This window comes from Leptodactylus fuscus, chromosome 4 (genome assembly GCF_031893055.1).
Source record: "Leptodactylus fuscus isolate aLepFus1 chromosome 4, aLepFus1.hap2, whole genome shotgun sequence".
Lineage (NCBI taxonomy): Eukaryota > Metazoa > Chordata > Amphibia > Anura > Leptodactylidae > Leptodactylus > Leptodactylus fuscus.
The window spans coordinates 36,008,339-36,032,487 of NC_134268.1; the positions used below are offsets into that span (position 1 = coordinate 36,008,339).

At 42.7% G+C, this 24,149-nt stretch overlaps 1 protein-coding gene across 1 annotated transcript in view; it reads right to left on the reverse strand.

Annotated features, from left to right (window-relative positions):
- The window catches only part of VPS13B (vacuolar protein sorting 13 homolog B), a 705,368-nt gene that overhangs the window by 638,468 nt on the left and 42,751 nt on the right, over window positions 1–24,149 (reverse strand). The window contains exons 4-6 of the mRNA XM_075270303.1: window positions 11,540–11,660; window positions 1,047–1,214; window positions 622–803 (exon numbers count right to left, since the gene is read on the reverse strand). Coding sequence (XP_075126404.1) covers window positions 622–803; window positions 1,047–1,214; window positions 11,540–11,660 — 471 coding nt within the window. The remainder of the gene's footprint in view (window positions 1–621; window positions 804–1,046; window positions 1,215–11,539; window positions 11,661–24,149) is intronic.

Consider the following 24,149-nt stretch of genomic DNA (forward strand, 5'->3'; position numbering starts at 1 on the left):
CAGGTACTTCTTGCACCAGTGGAGGAATGGATTAAGACTAGCAGAGGAAATGACAGTGTTAATACCTTTTCCCTATTATGTCGGAATTACGCTAGGTTCACATTAGCATTCGAGTATCTGTCGTTAAGGTCCACACGGAGACTTGAAAGATGGAGACTTGGTCCGCTTTAAAAAAAAAAAAAAAAAAAAAAAAAAAACGCTGACCCATTTCCGCCAGTTATATACTGAAACCAAGGGATTGAAAAGTCCTCCTTAAAAGACCTCTCTCTCTGTTGATTTTAAGCAGAGTCCTGGATAGAGTCTCCTATGGAGACTCAAACGCTAGAGTGAACAAGGAAGTGAATACACAGATTGGACTTTTGTGGAAGTATACGTGTTTAGATCATGGCCATATGAATTAATGCCAACCAAAAACGTTGATTTGGATGGAAGCAGTTAACCAGCTAATATTATGTCAGGGCAGGAGAAGTAGTCAGCAGTGTTTTATTCTCCTTTCCAAATCCAGAACACAAGTACTTAACCACACATTTACTGTAAGTGTATAAGTGTGTGTGTGGGTGGGGAGGGTGGGGGATCATGGAATAGAAGGTATATTGACCCTATAGTATAAGAGACAATTACCTTGATCACTGCAGGCATCTTGGAGTTAAGGCTGTCGTATGTAAAGTGCAGGCGGGTTCGGAATGAACACTTGTACAGAAGAGGATCCTGATAAAACTCTATCTTCCCGCTGGCATTTCTCTTGTCAAGACAAACTGTGCAGTCCGAAAAATTAATAACTTTTCTAAGGACGAGTTCAGTGCCTGCAATGGAAAAACATTACATTAAAGGCAACAATCCTCTGCTCAGTGACGGGTCGCTTACATTACTTTTTCGGTTTTAAAGGAAGTTTGCAAACCCCTTTGGATAATAGTCATCATTATCCCAGAAAATCCTTAAAACAACTAAGCTAACTTGCTCTTTCAGTAGATGTCCGACTGTAAAAAGCCAAACTTACATATAAAGATAAATGAGTCAAGACACAAACATTAGGAATTACAGCTCACCAGAGATGTCCATAAATGCTAGATCCCAGAACTCATCCACCGTGTAACACTCTGCACATGTGATGTTGACCGACAGGACGATATCATCCTCCACGTACTTCAAGATCAGGTTATTCACCACAATATTCACATTGTTCACAACGCGACGGATTAAACTCTGGACATAACCTACAAGAGAAAGCACCAGTCATGTAGAGTCTGGAATCATCTCGTACATCCTATAGCTGCATGGTGGAGAAAGGAAAAAAAAACATAAATGCACACACAGCAATATAACAAAAAAAGGCCATAAAGCGCAGTTACAAGTCCCCTGAAGATCCTTCAAGACTCTGCAAAAAAAAACTGAGCACAAACATTCTAAAAGTCAATATGTATTTGTCCACAAGAGATGATTTCCATCTGTGCTGCAGAATGAAAATACATAAAAATAACAATATGCAGGAATAAATAGATTTTATTTTTACTTGGCAGCAAAATGTAATTGTTTTTCCTATTATCTAGAGCAAGTCTGTGGAGTCAGAGTTGGTCGGGTCAACTCTACAGAAAAGGGGGCATGGTGAGAGCGTGCGGGGGTGGAGAATACGTCTTATTTTGGAGAAGGCATGAGCCCTCCGCCAATAATAAGATTATGAAGGCTGGTGCTGGTACAATGTATATGGCCCGCTTAAGTTGGGATGTTATGGTAGAATAGTGTTGTGTGATGTGGTGTAATACACATAAAAGGGTATTATAGGAATTATATTTTGATGACTTATCCTTAACATAGGTCATCAATATTTGATTCATCGGGGGATCTGACACTGAAGACCCCCATAGATCATCTGCTTGCAGTAGCAGCGGCGGTGGGGTGAACGCTATTTCCTCTTCACAGGCCAGTGAGGTCAAGTTCATTCAAAAGTGAAAGCTGCTGAGCTACAATACCATACACAGCCGCTACGCAATGTACACTGCCATGCCTGGTATTCAGTGAGGAGCCCGCAGCGCTAGAGAATCCCATGCACACATTGCAGGGAAATACATGCAGCGGACATGCTGCAATTTCCAAAACTTTTGAAAATCGCAACATGTCAATTACACCTACGAGCTGTACTGTCAGAGGGGCATTCCTTACCGCCAAACCATGACAGTGAGCTGTGAGGGACACCCCACCCCTAGTACAAGTCTATGGACAAGGACTATTATGGGGGGCGTTCCTCACAGCCCAGCGATGATGCTAGACTGTTAGGAATGCCCTTCTGACAGTGGGGAGATATCTGTGCCGAAATTAACGGCACCGATATCTCCAGGCCTAGGGCACATAATGGGAAAGTCAACAGTGCCCTGAATTGGGTGCACGGTCTCCTTTCTAGTGGTATATAAATCGCATGACAGCACCACGGTTAGACAGGTAACGCCTTTTTCACATTAAAATTTGTGCCTCTGTTGCCAAAATATTAATTTATTTCACAATATGCGAATAAGTAATCTGGAGCATGAGGGTGACGCTGTTGCTCCAACCTGCTACTTACTAGACTACTCTAATACACCAGCATATAAGTTAGGACACAGGGCCAGACGATATTTCAGCATAGCAAACTGGCCCGGGACTTAAAGAAGGGAGGTGGAAAGAAGAGCGTATGAGAGCACTACGGGGCGTAGCAGTTTGGAGCAACACAGGCGACTGCCATACTCCGTGCTACTCAATTGCATATTCTTAAGTAAATTAATATATTGTCAAAGGAGGCACGAATTGTCATGGGGAGAAAAGTGTAACATTCAGCTGAGCCTGACCTGTCGGTATTGCTGGTTTAATACACTTCACCATGGAGAGAGACCCCCTATAATCCAATGTGCTGCAATTGTTAAAGTACTAGCAATGCACATCCCTTTAAAAAAAAAAAAAAAATTCCATGTTCATACTATAAATTTACTATATTCCCAAAATATCAAACTGGGAAACAAGGACACATAACCAGTTTACACATCAAGCTGTGAAGGGATTATTGTTTTTGTTCTAAGTCGCTTAAGGTTTCCAACATTATGAAGTCATGATATAAAAATAGCCGGGGATTAAGATGGTATGTGTTACAATGATCGGCACTTACTTCACAGCTTCACATTAAACAGCGGTTTACTCTATAAGGCCGTTTAAAAGATTTACAAGCAAATATCGAGTGAATAAAAAAAAATGCAAAAGTATCATTTAAGAATCTAACAAACATAACTTTTACTGCCGGCCTAATAAAAGGTGACGGCTTTGTTTCTTAAAATAGGAAAATATGAGTCATAAGTGACCCCCATATACACTGTGTATTGTGAGGCTAACCATAGCGAGGTGCTTACCACCTGCTAGCCGGCACATAGGAAGCCCATTACCAATGGCTCAGCCGATATCTAAATAAAGCAACAAACACGCTGCACATAGTAACGCAATGTACTATTAGGGGCCCGGCACAAGGGACACGCAAAGTATTAGGCAATATTAGCCGGGGTAATTACTAAACAGAAATAAATAGGCACCAATTGGACAGATGTGCTACAAAATGTGACCTTCCGCTAAGACACTTGAGCAAATAGCCCGGTCTTGTTACTTAGACAAGTGTTTATAAACTCTGGTCGCAGTGAGAACTATCCATAGACCCCCATTCACAGAGTGTCCCGTCATCAGACTGGTGTACATCAGGATACCTTTGTTCTGCTGTATGCAATAGTGACGTCTGCTATGATATTGGATACAGAAGCATCCAGTACACACAACCCATACAGCACAGCAGAGTCTGGAGAGTCAAGTCGGGAAAAAATAGGTGGCACTAGAGTTAGGAAAGAGTTACCGACTCCAGCTTCACAATAAAAAAAAAAACATTTATAATTGTAATACTACATTTTTAATACTGTATAATTAATTTTCTTTCATTATTAAATCTTTTTAATTATTTTTTAAAACACAGCTCTTACACAAATTATTTTTCCTGCAATGAGTGGATGAGATTACCCATAATTCACTTTGATGATACTGTAAAATGCAGCATATTTTTTTTTTTTTCAGCATTTCCGCAACGCGGGGCATTAGCCTTAGGCCGGGGCCCCACGGGTCTGAAACACTGCGATTTGCCAGCGGCAATAAGGCTTTTATTATAGCAACTCCATAGTGGATGGGATTCTTCCAAATCCCATGCCCACTTTATAGTAAAAACCATGGCGCGGACACGCCACGGTTTCCAAAAACGGCACAGTTTTGGAAATCGCATTATGTTAATTATATCTACAGAAACGCCGGTGGTTTCCCCATAGATATAATTGAAAAAGAAAGTCAGTGGAGGAAAACTCTGCAAACATTGCATTGCAGCCGCGTTTTTTCCCGCAGCGCTTTATAGCTACAGGTCGTCCCATGAGGCCTTAAGCCCTAAAGTGGTTTTCCGGACCCCTAATACTTTATTTATACTGATGTCGTACACACAGGACCCTGCACAGATCAGCTATTCTAGGATCCTCTGGTGCACTGGAAACTGGACAGGGAGTGGAAGAAGTTCTGTTACTATGCAAGTAATTGGAGCTGAACTGGAGCCCCGTCCACCGTATTGCAGCGGTGGCAGAAATTGCAGCTCTGCTCTTATTATTTCAATGGAAACAAGTTGCTTCCATTCTCCATCCACTGCAGCAGCTTCAGACAACTGAAGGGTCAGACTCACCCAACAGCTCAGCCTAAGAACCATGCATTGGGGCAGGAAACCCCTTTAAGTCCACAGAATTTCAATTATTGCTGCAGGTTCTACCCACAGATGTCAAACTCTTCTATGTAAAGCTATGAGAGGGCTGCAAAAAAATCTGCGAGTGAGCCACAGGAAAAACTACCTGATTTCACCAGCAATTCTAACAGAGAAAATGCTGCAGAACATCCTAGCAGGCATTTATCGACAGTTTCGCTGTGCACGGCCATGCTGCACAAGAAAAAATTATCAAATGTGCAGTATAATGTGTGTGTATGGGGTTTTACAAAAGACTAATACACTTCCATGGGTGAGTAATCTCTATCATACCCATATAACCTTTGTGAATTCCTATTTAATGAGAGGAAAACCTCTTTAAGCCCTTGGGTGTAAATGGGAAAGTTTCCATTCACTGACTGCAAAAACAGATTCTGCTATTGGTAAGGAACTGAACCCCGGTGTAGAAGTTGTAAAACTTACTATTATACAAGGATGAAGCTTTTTCACACATTAGCGGCAGAGCCCTATGACTAAGCCCACAAACCTACTCCACTTGTCAAACACGGTTTAACTTTGTCGAGTCACAAAACCAGGGAAAACGAACGTTTTCTTTTGTAACATGAACATTTCTGGCAAATAAATGGCCGTAAATATTTCCCACTTTGGGTATCAGCGCTAACAAAGCGCACAGCTCGATGACTCAAGTCGACGAATAACAATTTCTGTCCAAAGCATTAGCAGTGATTTAAGAAGTGCTGCATGCTTTATTTTTCAGCCCTTATCCAAGTTTGTTTCACTGTTTCCCCAATGGAGGACGATTGCTAGGGGTGGGAAAAAAATGCACGAAAATTTATTAGCAAGCTTGGGCCCCTACAGCTGCAGCTCGGCTTCCTTGTGTATTACTGACGGCTCATCTGTACTGTATATACTGAATAGCATAAAAGTGTTGTCACTAGATGCTCCGATGTCTTCCCAGTGCTGCTGCACTATCTTCTTTCGCCAGAAGTCCTCGATGGCTGTGACATCTCAGGTCCCTTCCTTTAGGCCACCAATTGGCCTCAGAGGTCAAGTAATCGTTGAGACTAGAGATGAGCGAACACTAAAATGTTCGAGGTTCGAAATTCGATTCGAACAGCCGCTCACTGTTCGAGTGTTCGAATGGGTTTCGAACCCCATTATAGTCTATGGGGAACATAAACTCGTTAAGGGGGAAACCCAAATTCGTGTCTGGAGGGTCACCAAGTCCACTATGACACCCCAGGAAATGATACCAACACCCTGGAATGACACTGGGACAGCAGGGGAAGCATGTCTGGGGGCATAAAAGTCACTTTATTTCATGGAAATGCCTGTCAGTTTGCGATTTTCGCAAGCTAACTTTTCCCCATAGAAATGCATTGGCCAGTGCTGATTGGCCAGAGTACGGAACTCGACCAATCAGCGCTGGCTCTGCTGGAGGAGGCGGAGTCTAAGATCGCTCCACACCAGTCTCCATTCAGGTCCGACCTTAGACTCCGCCTCCTCCGGCAGAGCCAGCGCTGATTGGCCGAAGGCTGGCCAATGCATTTCTATGCGAATGCAGAGACTTAGCAGTGCTGAGTCAGTTTTGCTCAACTACACATCTGATGCACACTCGGCACTGCTACATCAGATGTAGCAATCTGATGTAGCAGAGCCGAGGGTGCACTAGAACCCCTGTGCAAACTCAGTTCACGCTAATAGAATGCATTGGCCAGCGCTGATTGGCCAATGCATTCTATTAGCCCGATGAAGTAGAGCTGAATGTGTGTGCTAAGCACACACATTCAGCTCTACTTCATCGGGCTAATAGAATGCATTGGCCAGCGCTGATTGGCCAGAGTACGGAACTCGACCAATCAGCGCTGGCTCTGCTGGAGGAGGCGGAGTCTAAGATCGCTCCACACCAGTCTCCATTCAGGTCCGACCTTAGACTCCGCCTCCTCCAGCAGAGCCAGCTCTGATTGGCCGAATTCCGTACTCTGGCCAATCAGCACTGGCTAATGCATTGTATTGGCGTGATGAAGCAGTGCTGAATGTGTGTGCTTAGCACACACATTCAGCTCTACTTCATCGGGCTAATAGAATGCATTGGCCAATCAGCGCTGGCCAATGCATTCTATTAGCTTGATGAAGCAGAGTGTGCACAAGGGTTCAAGCGCACCCTCGGCTCTGATGTAGCAGAGCCGAGGCTGCACAAGGGTTCAAGCGCACCCTCGGCTCTGATGTAGCAGAGCCGAGGGTGCACTTGAACCCTTGTGCACCCTCGGCTCTGCTACATCAGAGCCGAGGGTGCGCTTGAACCCTTGTGCACCCTCGGCTCTGCTACATCAGAGCCGAGGGTGCGCTTGAACCCTTGTGCAGCCTCGGCTCTGCTACATCAGAGCCGAGGGTGCACTTGAACCCTTGTGCACCCTCGGCTCTGCTTCATCAGAGCCGAGGGTGCGCTTGAACCCTTGTGCAGCCTCGGCTCTGCTACATCAGAGCCGAGGGTGCGCTTGAACCCTTGTGCACACTCTGCTTCATCAAGCTAATAGAATGCATTGGCCAGCGCTGATTGAAGCAGAGCTGAATCTGTGTGCTTAGCTCAACTACTCCACCGGTGTAGTTGAGCTAAACATACACATTCAGCACTGCTTCATCACGCCAATAGAATGCATTGGCCAGCACTGATTGGCCAGAGTACGGAATTCGGCCAATCAGCGCTGGCTCTGCTGGAGGAGGCGGAGTCTAAGGTCGGACCTGAATGGAGACTGGTGTGGAGCGATCTTAGACTCCGCCTCCTCCAGCAGAGCCAGCGCTGATTGGTCGAGTTCCGTACTCTGGCCAATCAGCGCTGGCCAATGCATTCTATTAGCCCGATGAAGTAGAGCTGAATGTGTGTGCTTAGCACACACATTCAGCTCTACTTCATCGGGCTAATAGAATGCATTGGCCAATCAGCGCTGGCCAATGCATTCTATTAGCGTGAACTGAGTTTGCACAGGGGTTCTAGTGCACCCTCGGCTCTGCTACATCAGATTGCTACATCTGATGTAGCAGTGCCGAGTGTGCATCAGATGTGTAGTTGAGCAGAACTGGCTCAGCACTGCTAAGTCTCTGCATTCGCATAGGACTGCATTGGCCAGCCTTCGGCCAATTAGCGCTGGCTCTGCCGGAGGAGGCGGAGTCTAAGGTCGGAACTGAATGGAGACTGGTGTGGAGCGATCTTAGACTCCGCCTCCTCCAGCAGAGCCAGCGCTGATTGGCCGAATTCCGTACTCTGGCCAATCAGCACTGGCTAATGCATTGTATTGGCGTGATGAAGCAGTGCTGAATGTGTGTGCTTAGCACACACATTCAGCTCTACTTCATCGGGCTAATAGAATGCATTGGCAAATCAGCGCTGGCCAATGCATTCTATTAGCTTGATGAAGAAGAGTGTGCACAAGGGTTCAAGCGCACCCTCGGCTCTGATGTAGCAGAGCCGAGGGTGCGCTTGAACCCTTGTGCACCCTCGGCTCTGCTACATCAGAGCCGAGGGTGCGCTTGAACCCTTGTGCAGCCTCGGCTCTGCTACATCAGAGCCGAGGGTGCGCTTGAACCCTTGTGCACACTCTGCTTCATCAAGCTAATAGAATGCATTGGCCAGTGCTGATTGAAGCAGAGCTGAATCTGTGTGCTTAGCCAACTACTCCACCGGTGCAGTTGAGCTAAACACACACATTCAGCACTGCTTCATCACGCCAATAGAATGCATTGGCCAGCACTGATTGGCCAGAGTACGGAATTCGGCCAATCAGCGCTGGCCAATGCATCCCTATGGGAAAAAGTTTATCTCACAAAAATCACAATTACACACCCGATAGAGCCCCAAAAAGTTATTTTTAATAACATTCCCCCCTAAATAAAGGTTATCCCTAGCTATCCCTGCCTGTACAGCTATCCCTGTCTCATAGTCACAAAGTTCACATTCTCATATGACCCGGATTTGAAATCCACTATTCGTCTAAAATGGAGGTCACCTGATTTCGGCAGCCAATGACTTTTTCCAATTTTTTTCAATGCCCCCGGTGTCGTAGTTCCTGTCCCACCTCCCCTGCGCTGTTATTGGTGCAAAAAAGGCGCCAGGGAAGGTGGGAGGGGAATCGAATTTTGGCGCACTTTACCACGCGGTGTTCGATTCGATTCGAACATGGCGAACACCCTGATATCCGATCGAACATGTGTTCGATAGAACACTGTTCGCTCATCTCTAGTTGAGACCAATCTACAGCCTCTACGGCCTAAGGAAAGGACCCAGGGATGTGACAGGTAGTGACAATTCATGTCCTTCATTGAACCCGCAGTGGTCACATGCGGTGGGGACATCAGCTAGAAAAAAAACTGCAGAACCAGACCACACTGGGAGACACCAGGGACAGGTACGTATTTTTATTCTTATTTTTTCACCTCCCCTAGCCTAATTTTAAGATAAAATTTTTATCCTGGACAAACCCTTTACCATTTCAAAAAAAAAAAGAAAGAAAAAAAAAGAAGATACATCCACATTTTTTGGACAAACACTAAACGCAGTTTGCGTCCACTGGACAAATCTGCTAAACGGAAGAAAAAAAAAAAAAAAACAGTATCAGAATGGCGTCTAACACTACTAAAGTAGCCAATAAAGTATTATTCACCGCCTACAATGAAGTGTTGACTGCAATGACTTGTGTTACCTGTTCGGCTGACGCAATACATATAAAAAATGTTGCTTCTGCTAACAGAGCGGGTTAGATAATACAGCTCAATTAGAGCCTACAATAAATCACATGAAAAGGCTTGAAAATCCCAAAAGGTCAATTTTTCACACATATCTTTATTATTCCATCATCAAGTTGCTATGACAGTGTTAAAGCATAATAAACACCAAGTGAGGGTACCGTCTTGGAGGAACCTCTCCTGTGTGATGGAATGCAGGAGGCCCCGCTATGAGAGCACTCAATACCCAGACAGCCCACTTGCTGTTTTCCACCAAACTCTGACCTCCGGACTAACTAGGTCTGCCCTTTTGCCCTTGTTTCAACCAACAGGGGTAGTACAAAGAGGTGAACAGGAGTATAAAAAAAAAAAAAAAAAAAAAAAATTCTTTCTTCACTGTTGAATTTTTAGCACACTTCCCATTGGGGTCTAGAGCGCTCTGAGGTGATTATCTAAGGCCTGCTATTATCCATTATTTTGACTTATTTAACATTGATCATTTTTGATTGATCTAGGCCTATGGCAATATAGGTTGTGTGCCAATGGACAAGCTTTGGATTAGTAATGGGTTTTCAATTGCTTTAAAAGTTTAACAATAAAATAGAACGTTTTGATGAATTGGGAATTATTATTAAAATATATTAATAGGTAAATTCCCATAAAACAACTAACCCTTGTACTTGGGGATGAGCGCCTGTACAATAGCCACTAACTTCCCAGCTCCACCATTCTCCCTCAGTGGTTAGTACTGCAGACTTGCAGCGCTCGAGTCCTAAGATTGAATCCGATCAGAGACAACATCTGCAAGGAGTTTGTACACAGTCCAGTCATATTAATGTGACCACCGCCTACTTTTGACGTCAACATTAAATAACCAATAATAGAAGGCATGTGTCATCATCCATCTGGGGGCACTCATCATTGTGGAAGTCGTGATGGATCAACACAAGTATGCATCTATCCTTGCAGACCATGTTCACCCCTACATGCAAAATGTTTTTCCTCAGGATGATGGCATCTACCAGCAGGACAATGTGACGTGTCATAAATCTCGAAGTGTACGTGCGTGGTTCGAGGAGCACCAGGATGAGTTTACCGTACTCCCTTGGCCAGCAAATTCCCCGGACTTGAACCCAAATCGAGAATCTGTGGCACCACCTCGATCTGGTTGTTCGTGCCATGGATGCTCAACCACGTAGCCTCACGCAGCTGGCCACGACACTGGAGTTGGCATGGCTCAACATCCCAGTGACATCATCACAACATCCCCTCTCTTCCTGCACGTCTCGCAGCGTCTGCTCTGCCAAAGGTGATTACTCTGGATAGTGACAGGTGATCACATTAATGTGACTGGACTGTGTATGTTGTCCCTGTGTTTGCATGGGCTTTCCCTGGATACTCCAGTTTCCTCCCACATTTCAAAGACATACTGATAGGGAATGTAGATTGTAAGTCCTATATGGAACAGTGACTGGCAATGTCTATAAAGTGCTGCGAAATATGTTTGTACTATATAAGTAAGAAAAATAAATAAATATATAAAGTGCAAATATCAATTTTACCTATGGAAATGAAGGCGGTTTCTCAATAGATTTAATAGGGGAAGAAAAACGTAATGAAAGACGCTGCTGAAAAAACACAATGAGTTTTTGCTGCAGTTTTTTCTGCTGCGTTTTTTAGCTGTGTTTCGCTACGTGGGGTGTTGGCCTAAAGGTTAATTTGTAACTAATAATGGTCTGTGAATAGCTATATTTTGGAATGGCCACATACACATCCTGCATTGTTTAACAGCTTTAGATAATACTATATAAAATCCTTCTGTATGGCACTCATTGGCTCACATCAGTGGCTGACCCACAGCTTGAAGGGGACGTTCGATCTCCCAAAAAACTGTAGGCCTGTAATTAGGTCCCATTACATTAAATTACATTACATTAGGAACTGGGCTGGCTTTCAATTTTCAGCAGATGTTAAATATAAGGCGTCCACGTGGAGAATTCATATGTATCTATAAAGATCTTGGCTTGGCGACTACTTGATGAAATAGAATGAGTCTAATAAGACAATCACCTGGTGGTAGATCAGGATCGGTGGGGGCTGCTTGCTGGATCTTCCTTGGTTTAACTGAGGATTTAGCACTGTCTGTGTTGCTTCGACTGGTAGAGCTTGAACCACAGCTTTCATGATCATCCTGAAAGATAAAAAATAGCAATAGAGAAATTTGCATTAATCTAGAAGAATGTACTATAAAACCAAAAATGTCCCAACATCAAAATCCAAAACATTTTAGGAAAACATAATGTAGTTAAACAGGAGTAGGTTGGGACTCATATTTGCTAGGCTGGGAGAGAGGGCGGGTTCACATCTGCGCCCGGTCTCTGCTTTGTAGGTTTCCGACTTCTGCTGACAGGAGACGGAAACCCGGCAGTCAGTGTCCGCACGTGAGCGTCTTCTGGTCTCCATGGCAAAATCTTTTTTTTTTTTAACCGGACACAAAGTCCTGCATGTCCGACTTTGTGTCCAGTTATAAAAAAAAATGGTTTCACTGCAGAGAGGCAGAAGACGCTCATGAGCAGACACTTTGCAAAACCATACAAATGAATGGGTTTGAAAACTGACTGCCGGTTTCCATCTCTTGTCCAGTTTCTCGGGCAGAAGACGGAAACCGGGCGCAGGTGTGAACCCGCCCTCAGTGACTGTGATGTTATGGAGCTCTCGGCCCCAGGAAGTGGTGATGGTGAATTCATTGTTCAATTTCAAAGAGGACCTGGAAGCAATATTATGGGTTATTGATTTTAGATTTGGGTAAGGACAAGTTGATCCGGGATTTTATACTGAGTGCCAGATTGGAGTTGGGAAGCAATTTTTTCCCCTGATATGGGGCAATAGACATAAGCCTCATGGGGTTTTTTTCTTGCCTTCCTTTGTAGAGTTATAGGTTGGACTGAATGCAACTGTGTCTTCATTCAACCGCATCTACTATGTAACTATGTTAGAATGACAATCATTTGTATTGTGATTTTCTCACACAACAGACTTGATTGGATTTAGACCCGAGTATTGCAAGGCAACAGTGCTTACCAATGAGCCACCATATTGTCCTGAAGAAGGAGACAAGGAAACAAAGGGGTGTGTAGGGTTTCAGTACGGAAATGGAGAATGCTCAGGTCCAGGCATTTCAGTTATTGCTCTGTGTCACCAGTAGTAGCAAATTTGGGGCTCTCTTCGTTCTAGTCAAGCTTAATAGGTCGCTGTTGCTGGAGTTGACTCCAAGCGCCATACTACAACTCTGTTTAATTTAGTTCTGATTCTTCAGGGTGGAATTTTAATAAATAATTTCCAAAAGGAGAAGAAATACATAATCGCTTCTAACTTCTAAATGGATACCCAACTTTTTGTTTTCCAAGAACAAGCAGAGCATGAAGATGGACTACAGTCGATTGTCTGTTCATGCTCTGTATCTATTCAGAAGCCATTTAAAACACTTTAAGAAGCCATGACCCTATTAACACGGCCATGAGGCTCTAGACATAAGACTACTCATGCATCCTAAGTACACAACACAGTGCAAACCAAATGTTCCAAAAAGGAGAAAAAGAACTCAATTAAAGGTCACGGGGTTAAAGAGAGTAGTGAAAAGGGGAACATCTTAGAGCTAACTAAATAAATGGAAGAAACTCAATCCAGTTTTATCAGTAGACTCTCACAATTTGTCTTATAATGATTTCCAGAAACTCCTGCACAAAGTAATTATAGGGTGCTACACGGAGCAAGAAATCCAATGGACCCTCCGAGAAGACAAACAGTAAACAGAGCAGAGGTCGGAGATCGACTCCAACCTACACAAAACCATAATCATGTCTAACGCTCAGATAATGTCAGTGTACAGGACCAGAGCCAAATGCAGTTGGGAATCCATTTCCAGTAGCCTTGCGGCAAACAGTCAGGGTTAAGATTGTGGAAGTGTTAGGTTATATTGTGAAATCCTTATTTAATTAGACTTGTTGGCTTTTGTGGTTTTGAAGAAATCTCCAGTCAAACAAGCTAAATAATAAAGTCTCACATTAGTCCTTGCTGGATTTTAACCACAGTGATAATTATCTGAAAAAGCTCCCGGCTACATTTACAGGGCCCCGGCTACAGTTACAGGGCCGTTCTCTTCTTGACACTAGCGCTGCAATATTTCTGGAGACTTCAGGCACTCATTCACATACTCTATTATTACAGCGAGACCCATCGTATTGGAAATACAGTGTTACAGAGCAGAAGACGCTGAGAATATTAATATATCATTTTGTGGGAAAAGGTTCGGTAAAATTTGTAGTGATTTGCAAATTGTTCATCTGCGGCTCCCCTAAGCAGTCCAACGGGCGGTCCTACCTGATGGTCAATCTCTTTATGTACTCTCATACAAGGAAGGCTGCCAACCATGACAGGAGACGCCTACTGGACTCCTAAGTCCAGTTACAACTTTATCACTTTGCTCAGCTACTCCCGCTCTTAACAAGTACCATGTCAATGTACCGCCCAAGACTACGTAGGTTTTCTTTATAACTTTGATTATCTTTGTGATATTATGTATTTCAAGGTAAATCCAGTTTCCGTTGTCATGAGACTGTAAGCTTTTATGTTTGTTTTAGTAAATGCTGTGCCTTTTTTTCACCATGTCTATCTTTCCTACTGTGCATGCATATTCACGGTTGTTGGCAATGTCTTAGGGTCAGTTCACACAAGGTTTCTTGCAGTGGATATTGAGGCGGAATCTGCCTCAAAACCGGCTTCCACTGACTTCAATGTAGCGGAAAAAAGAAGTGAGATGACCCTTCTTGCCGCAGATTCAGCTGTGGCGTCCGCGGTGCAAGACTGCCACCCGATTAGGCACTTTCATTTGGGCCTAATTCGGAGTGGAGTGCTGCAGCGGGATTCCGGTGCACTTCACTGGCATCCCATTGCGGTTAGCCGCGCGCAATGTTCACACGCGGAATGCAAATTCTGCCGTGTGAACATACCCTTAGTGTGCACCCACCACGATTTTTTATTTTATTTTATTTATTTTAAATGTCCCTTTTAGTTCGCTGATTCGCCACCAGGGAAGCAGTAATTGTAAAGTGCTGCTGAGAAATAACCTTTAGGAAAAATCAGCTTTTGCTTTCTGATTGTATTTATTTTTTGTTCTATTTTCCGTACATAATTATGGGGACTACAATAGTACTTAACTTCAGCATTTAGTGATATGGCCATGCTTTAGTCTCATGGCCGTAACCAACAATAGACGCGCTCACTGAGGTCTACAGGACAGTTTCCTAGGCATGCTTTGGAAGGGCTGAATAAATTAGGACATCATCTATTATGAGTAGTTGATGCAATGATGAGTATTAGGTCATATCATATATACAGTAGTTGTATTGTATTCTATTGTAATGCTATATGACCGGACTGTGATGTAAATGAGGTTACTGCTGTGAAGAAAAGATCTACAAAATCGGCAACTGTCAGTCTATTATTTAGATGAGTTGCCAATGTGGAAATTGCATGATTTAGTACTTTGGTTTCCAAATATAAATAGTCACGTGGAAAAATAAAAAAATCTTTCAAAATTTCTTTGAAAACTTGGTCACATTAATAGGCCATTTTCTGGTGACGCATTCCCTTTAAGTATATAGTATAGTATAGTATAGTATAGTATAGTATAGTATAGTATAGTATATTAGCACACTGAGACTTATCTAAGTGAACTAATATTTTGACAGCAGGTGCACAATTGAAATTTTGTGGTGTCTCTCCAAGCTGGTAACCAAGGCATTACGGAAGGTCACATATCTACTATAATCAAAGTAATTGTGATCCTATTCAGCCTCATAAAGCTCTCTAGTAATATAGATGAGGATCTCGGCTCAATTAAGACAAATACACCAGACATAAAATAAACATTATTTAGGTTAAATCCTATCCGCTCGGTATGTACAGGCTAATCTTAGTAAAAACATGTGCAAAATCTGTGAAAAAACACACACTGCCACATATGTAAAAGCAAAGGCTCATACTGATAATATATCAGCAATGTATATTAGTCTCTCCATATATCATTGGATGTGATTCTTGGCTCCATTTTTCTCTCACATGGTATTAATCACTCACACACCTTTATTCGCAGCCGAAATTGCTGAAGTCAAACATTTAACCGGCTCACTAAACTATTCTCTATGAAAAATGAAGGTTTGCTAAAATGTATACACGCCGCGGATTTCAGTTGTTTCAATGTAATAATCATACTTAGGGGAACTTACAGAATAAAAACACGATATGAGATGAGAAAACTGTAAGGCCCCACGCACACCGGACTGGAAAATTTGGTCTGTACATAGGTGGGATTTCCAGGTCCAAACCGAGTCTAGAAAGCAGGGCTCCTCGCCTCATAGTAGTCCCATGGCTTCTCCGGCCCATATTGTATACAGTATGGGGCTAGCTATGGAGCAATAAGTCCCACTCTCATTTTCGAGCTGGTAAATCCAGGGAATGTACGGGCTAGATTTTCTACGATCTGGATTTCTCCGTGTGCATTGGGTCAAATAAATCCATGGAAACATGGAAAGACCTATAATTTACTACAGTGTGCCCTGCATAGGGCCCATTCATAAAGAGAAAGAGCCGTGTAGCTGTATCACAAGATCCGAAACGATCTTTAAGAGGTGCAGAATAAGAAAAGAAACCATTTTCATTGTTGCTGTACTTTGGGTATTTCCAGTACTCTTACCAAAATGAATGGAGCAGTACGTGCCTGATCGCTTCTCCATTCTGCATATGGGACAGTGGGGGTCTGAGCGGTGGGGGTCTGAGCAGTGGGACCCCCCTTTCCCATCTACAAGTTATTTCCTATCCTACGGATGAAGGATGACTTGCCTCGGTGGAAAAAACTGTTTAATGATGAGGACTTCTTTATGTGGGACAAGTTCTAATTTTAATGGCACCTTAATACATTATAAAATTCATTGCTAAAGTATAAAAAAAAAATTAGTGCGGAAGAATGGAAAAACTTTTTTTTTTTTTTTTTTCCTTTTTACGGTATTCATTGCACACTAAAGAGTAGGTGCTAACTTTATTCTGCAGGCCAATAAAACCTTAAAGAAAAAAATGCTTTGTGGTGCCATATTCTGGGAGCCATAAATGTAAGCATTGTTCTAGTGATAGGCTCGGGTTTTTTTGTAGGATCGGACGTTTCTCTTATTGGTAGCATTTGGATTACATATTCAATTTAGGTAATTTTTATAATATAAATAATAAGTGGGCAATAGTGTAATAATAAAATGTCAGTTCTGGGCTCTCCACTAGGTCCTACTGTCATGGCATCCCCTTAGCACCCCAACGATTGTGCCAACTGCACAGATGCCACTACTGAATGTGGCATCTAGTTATACAAGGAGGATTAATTCTTGGCAGTCAAAGTAGGACTGAGGGAAATAAGGAGATGAAATTAGGGTGTTGTCTATGTTTGGCTACATGCATACAACTGTTGTTGTGTGTAGGTCCATGAAAAATGGAAAGGATGACACACTGCCGGCATCCCTTGTGTACACGATCTATTGAAATGAATGGGTCACTGTGTTATAAAATGCACATGGATGAGTGATATGGTTGTGTGCATGATGCCTTTATTATAGGAAAAACAGATTCAGTAGTTTGAAAAAAAAAAAAAGTGGGGGCAGCACAGTGGGCTCAGTGGTTGCAGCACTTAGGTCCTGGATTCGAATCTGACCATGGACAACCTCTGCAAGGAGTTTGTATTTTCTCCATGTGTTTGCATGCTTTTCCTCCAGGCACTCTGGTCTCCTCCCACATGTCAAAAATAAAGTGAGAGGTAAATTGGCTTCCCATGGGTGTTGGGAACGAGCACCTGTATGGCAGCCACTGGCTCCCTTAGGCTGGTCTTACACGACCGTAGTTTTGCACTGCAAATGGTCCGCAATTGCGGGTTCAAAATTGCGGGTTCAAAATTGCGGACCATTTACGGTCCCATAATTTTCTATGAGGCCTCTTACACGATCATAGATTTTGTCAGTGGTGTGGCGCGCCGCAACCATGGTCCGGACAGTATACTGCATGTCCATAATGGCCATGCTTTTACGGCACGGCACGGAAGGTCCAATAGAAGTCTATGGGCGCGTGCATTTTTGCGGATATACACTGAACATACATCAGTGAATATCCGCAATTGCGGATATCAACATGTGTGTTTTGTGGTGTGTTTTGTTTTTTGCGGATCCGCATAATACTGATACACACGGAACGTTGCGGATGTACTTTGCAGATGTCTGCGGAATTAATTTTTAAAGTGAAAGTTGTGTTGCGGATCCGCAAAAACCACTACGGTCGTGTAAGACCAGCCTTACTTCACAACTTTCAATGGTTAGTTTTGGGTGGAGTCAGAAAAAGTTACCAATTTTGGCTTCAAAATAAAATGATTAAATAAATTATACCTAAAATTATTAGTGTATCATTAGATGTATACTTTGTCTATATACACTACTGTCATATGAATTTAATCAATGGCTTATTTTTTTTGTGAATTAGAGGAGCGTTACTGCTTCTGTCTGACCATGCCTAGCGTCCATTGAAGTAAGAGTAGGAGTTGTGGGAAAATAGACAAATCAGAGTAGAAGTTGGTGGTTTGGTCTAGCGACTCCACCGCCCTGGACACAACATAACATTATAGATAACAGGCAGGTTAGCAGAAATTTTCCATTACTCTATACACAGCATACAATATATTTTGCACTTTGCCCTTTGACAATAACACTGGTCCAATAATATTTGTCAATCGGCAAAGATTACCAGACCATAAGCGAAATCTACATATGAAATGCAAATATTTGGTTGAAGTAAATGTCACAATTTAATTAAGCGACTACCCCTGTGGGCTTACCCTGAGGAAATTCCGAGCCAGAAAAAAAAAGCTCCTGTGCTCGACCATTTCTATGTAATCTACGCATTAGAACTACACTATTAATTTTTCAACCTTTGCGCTTGTCTCACAAGCCCAGAGGTGAAACATGTTCATTAAAGAAACCGAAAAAAAAATATAGAAAAAAGTTCCAAGAGAACTGCCAAAACCAGCATAATTATGAAAATATTTAACACTGGGACCAACTGGAATCACATACTGAATATAGATCAAGGTGATGTCATTAAATACGGGCCGGCCAAAACGTACTAAAACTACTGCGCTCCCATAAATCTGGCTCACACCAGATGACAATAAACATGTGAAAATGAAAAGGGAAAAGGAACACCAATTATATATTAGACATTTCATGAAACATATTTATCATAAATGCCATAAGAAGGTTCTAGCGAATGGATGTCAGCCTCGAGAACCGCTCTCCGGCAAAACTAACCTATTTCCTTCCCCTACAAATGATCCAAATTGGTCTCCGTCCTAAAACACTTGCCGCGTTCTGGACAAGTATTCAGGAAGTCTTAATCATGGAGGCTAAACTGTTAATTTAGGAGTAAAACCTCCTGAATGGATAGTTATGGCGGGCTAATGGTCTCGCACTGTAATGTAAAACCTTACGCTAAGAAAGGAAAATAAATTGGAGGGTCGTTTTGACACTATCATATACAGACAATGTGGAAGTCGGGCCAGCCGCTCGCTGTGTCACTCTGTGCAATTGTATATTTACACAATCTGACCAGGAAACTGAACATTAGGGTAAGTTCCAGCAGAGACCAGGATTTACCCATTACACAGATTTATCCGCCATCCCTGTGTATATGTGCACACCCTAGCTCCAAACGGTAAATTGAGATTCAGTGCGGCTAGCCATAAAAAGAACTCGTACAAGCAAATAGAAAAGAGTCAATAACGTTTCATACAACTTAGTCTTGTTTCATAGATCTATGTAACTATGGGATTCTGAACCAAAATAGAATACACTTTAATTAAAGGGATCCTATCATTCAGACGACATTTTTTCTAAGTACCACGTCGGAATAGACTTAAGACAGGCTATTCTTCTCCTACCATTCGTCGTCTTCTCCGCGCCGCCATTCGCCTACAATCCCGGTTCTTGTCGGCATGTAAATTAGCTCTCTTGCAGCACTGGGGGCGGGCCCCAGCACTTAGACAGCACTGGGGGCAGCCCCAATGCTGTGAGAGAACTCTCTCCAGCGCAACCTCCTCTTCGTCAGCAGCGTCATCTTCAGCCTCTTCTTGCCAGCGGTGGCTTGTAACTACTAAGGCCTCCGGCAGAGCAGACTGCGCATGCCCATAGGCCACGAGAAAATGGCCGCTTGCATAGTATTGTAAGCGGCCATTTTCTCGGGCCCTGTGGGCATGCGCAGTCTGCTCTGCCCGAGGCCTAGAAGTAAGAAGACACCACCAGAAGAAGAGAATGAAGAGGCCATTCCTGACAAAGATGGAGGCGGCGCTGGAGAGAGTTCTCTCACAGCATTGGGGTCACCCCCAGTGCTGTCTGAGCACTGGGGCCAGCCCCCAGTACTGCGAGAGAGCTAATTTGCATACCAAGAGAAAGCGGGATTGTAGGCAAACGGCGGCGCGAAGAAGACGACGAAAGGTAGAAGAATAGCTTTTCTTAAGGCTATTTCGACGTGGTACTTAGAAAAAATGTCGTCTGAATGATAGGATCCCTGTAAAACATGGAAAAACCGGAAAAACCTCTGGAAAGTTACTGCCACTAGGTGTCTCCCTTCCAGCTAACTTGCATTTCAGCCCACTACTAGTGAAGGCCTGTCCATAGATGCAAGACAATTTCACAATGAGCGAAGGGGGAGGCTCTGTTCTGTCTTCACACAGTTAATGAAGATGGGAGGGGCTGATTCTCCTCACAGCGTCTATACAAGTCTGCAAACTACTTTCTCTGTGCAAAGGACTGAATATTCTACATATTTCACAGCTTACAAAGTAAGAAAAGTCTTCTATGTGCTGGTATTGTGTGATTACAGGTGGGATATTATTCATAGACAGCAAGCAGTCTTTCTGACTGTGCACCTATGTTGCTCTATCCCTGTGTGAAGGATCATTTTAATTGTATCATGCCTGCATGCATTTACCTTGTATTTGTAGTTCAGTGCTCCTTTATCTCCTATAATATGTACTTTGGCTTTTACTCAGCTATTTGTTTCCTGTTATACAGTTACTCCTGGCAGAATTACATACATAAGGAATAGAGGAAGGTGGCAGACTGTTTTATTGTACACACCCTGTCTCAGAGACAAATGTAAAATGTGCTACAGCTATAATGTGAATGTTTGAAGCTGATAGATAGATAGATAGATAGATAGATAGATAGATAGATAGATAGATAGATAGATAGATAGATAGATAGATAGATAGGACGTCATGTACGAAGGCTTATACAATTATGGAACAGACTGCCCAAGCAATTTAGTTACCAACCTAACCTCAGTGTCTTGTGATTCTACAGTTTCCAAATATGCCTCTGTTATTCAGCTTTGGAGTTTTATTTTCATGGTAAAAGTGCCATTTTATGAATATGCAAATGAGGGGGGAGTACTTTTGGCATGTGTCTTATCTTGTCTGGGCTTTGACTTCAACTATAGTTTTCTGGCCAAAACATATTCCCCTCATTTGCATAAGAATAAAACTGCGATTTACATGAACATTTGGCTCCAGAGCTGAATAACACAGGCATATTTGTAAACTGTAGAATCACCTCGACAATGATTGGTTTCTAACCAATTTATTGTTGACAGACTCCCTTTAAGCCCTGAATAACCCCTTTAAGTTATCCTTTGGTCTAATGGTAGGAATCAGTGGCAACAATTATGGTGGGATCAGACATTTCGGACGTTTTCTGCTGCAGATTATGACATAAGTCCATTTTATATGCCAATTCTGCTCCCCATTTTACGGTTACCAGAACAAAGATAGAAGTCCAAAATGGAACAAGTCCCTCTATACTGCTCAAGGTACCTTCAGGACCGCCCTGTAAGATTCTCTGTCAGCCAAATTCATATCCCTTGATGCTTCCTTGGGTTTTACCACCTCTCTCAAGTATATTCAAATTCCAACATTATGTTACAGAGCACATTACAATGACAAACAATATACCACTGTTATATAGCTAACTTTTGTAGATTTGGAGAAAAACTTAAACCCTTATGCAAATGAACCGGTCGCTGCTCTTGCTACTCAGACCCCTACTGTTTCCTGCTTGTACCACCCGTGCAATGAGAGTTGACTGCTATGACATCACCCATCTTACACTTTTCATTACTCCAGGGAGCTGAAGACCCATCCCCAGTGCACCAACTTCCTCATTTGCATACCAATTCAAAGTTATTTTTCTCCAAATTTACCAAAGTGATATACATAACAGGGGCATAATATTCTCTGTAAGGCTGGGTTCACATCTGCGTCAGGGTTTCGTTGCGGAGGCCGTCGAAAATCAGCAGAGAAAAAAGTCTGGCCTTTTTTCTTAGCCACCTTCAATTTCGAAATAATAGTCAATATAGTCAACGAGGTCCGCCGGTCTCCATGAGAAACCGCTGTTTTAGCGGTCCGGCGCTAGTGTGAACAAAGTGTAACACGGTGTTGACAGTTGGATATGCTTAGGAGAGGTGATAGACTCCCTGAGAAAATAATAAAATGTGTTTAGTCACTGGGAGGCCATTACAAATAAGTCCCAAAATAAACCACAAATTCATTTTACCGAAAAAGTGGGTGGCATTGGCACTATCCAATATGCCACTCTGTAACTGCACCTCAAAATAACTGGAAAAGAGCAAAGCAAACACTAATAAAATAGAAAAAAAATGGCAAATGTTTTTCTCTAACAGTTTATTAGAAAGATGCCAACTTCTCACCTCGTAAATGACCAACTTCCCTTACAAAAAAAAAAAAAAAGTTAGACAATGTTTACTTATCAAACACCCCAAAGTAAGCATTCCTGTAATCTGCTGTCACTGGTTCTGTAATAACCAAAACACCAAATCCATCTGCACCTGCAAACACAACAAGAACCGCAGGAGTAATAACCACAGGAAACATGGGAGAGCTTATGCACTAAACCACAGTGAAAAATGACCAAGGAAAAATACATAAATAAAAACAAAGCCAGACCTTTGGGCCCAAATACTCAGGTGTTATCAAGGTCTCCCCCCAAGGAGCGCAGTAGGATACAGATGTAAGAGGTAGCGCTCCTTGACGGGCTCTTGGCATGGTTCTACTTAAACTAATGAGAATGAAGAATAAGCTGTGACTCTTGAACAGATTTTATGGCCAGATGTGAAAGATTGAGAAGCGAAAAGAAAAAGGGGGAATAAAAATCTTTTCCTTCTGTCTCTTGCCACAACATGTCGACCTCTAGCTTTCTCGGCTCTCCCAGCTGAACAGTAAAGAGAAGTAAGGCTTTTGGAGCTACCTTAAGCGTGCAGGAAACATAGCAAGCTGACTATTTGTTAGATGGGTTTTTTGGCTTTTATTGGAGCAATCGCGAACATTCTTAGCGGATGTTGTTATATATGAGCTTTTCGGGCCGCCAAAGTCCAGCTTAAGCTCATTTGTAACAGCGATGAAGGGTTTTAAATGTTGTTTTAACGCAGGGGGTTGTAATTGAGCGTGAGAAACCCAATGTCCCACCAAAAGATCAAGCCTAAGACCAAGGTTTTTCTATGGCCCAAAAGAGAAAACTTACAATATGTTACAAATTATTGCTAACAAAGACGCTTAGTGAGGAAAAAAAAATCTTTAGACATAGAACACATGTTCAAAAATAAGCCAGTATGCCTTTTATGTAGTATTAAGGGGGACAATACCCACTACGTATATGAAAAGAATATGCCATCGGGGAACGAAAACTGCCCAACTCATGTTCATGAAAAGAAACAACAGGGGCAGGACCCTACAGGTAATGGGTTTGTCCAAGAACCTAGCAAAGTGTCCAAAATGTCAGGGGGGAAAAAAAGACCATTTACTTGAGCCTCATGAACATGACCATTTGTGAAGGCCAAGGGGAAAGTTGGTCCAAAATTTTAGTGGAATGCATTTGGATGACATGTGAGTGCCTTCCATTCCCCCATGGAATTAATTCAGAAAATTGCAAAAAGAAAAAAAAAAAAAAAAAAAAAAAAAACAGGCAATGGCAAATTGAGTAAATTTTTATTCAAAATAGGTGTGACACACGACGTGTTTCGGGTACAACCCTTCTCAAGTGTGATGATGCATACTTGAAAAAGGGTTTTACCCAAAATGCATTGCATATTACAACTATTTGAAATCAAGATTTGATCAAGTTGGGCCTACAATCCATCACCTCCTTTTTTTGCAATCTTCTGGATTATCCTGACATGTACCTGGTGCTATGATCCTGAGGTCGCCAGCCGCTTTGAGAGGTCCATTGGGAAAGCCATCCCATCTTACATGCCTAAAGAGTGGTTATGTACTAAAACCTTAGAAGGTGACCAGCTAACTGCTAGCTATCCGTCATATTTATTCTTAGCCATACTGTATTACATCATTAGCGCTTCATGGTGTCTATTTTTCTGCTTTCTCAGTATCCCATGGAATCATTGGAGGGTGCTTTCTATTTTCATGGAGGAGGGGAGAAGACAGAAACCTGAGAACGGAGACCGAACGCTGGTGTTAACCCAGCATCATTTTAGGGCCTTAGCTTCAATCCTACTGACCAATTTTTGTGTA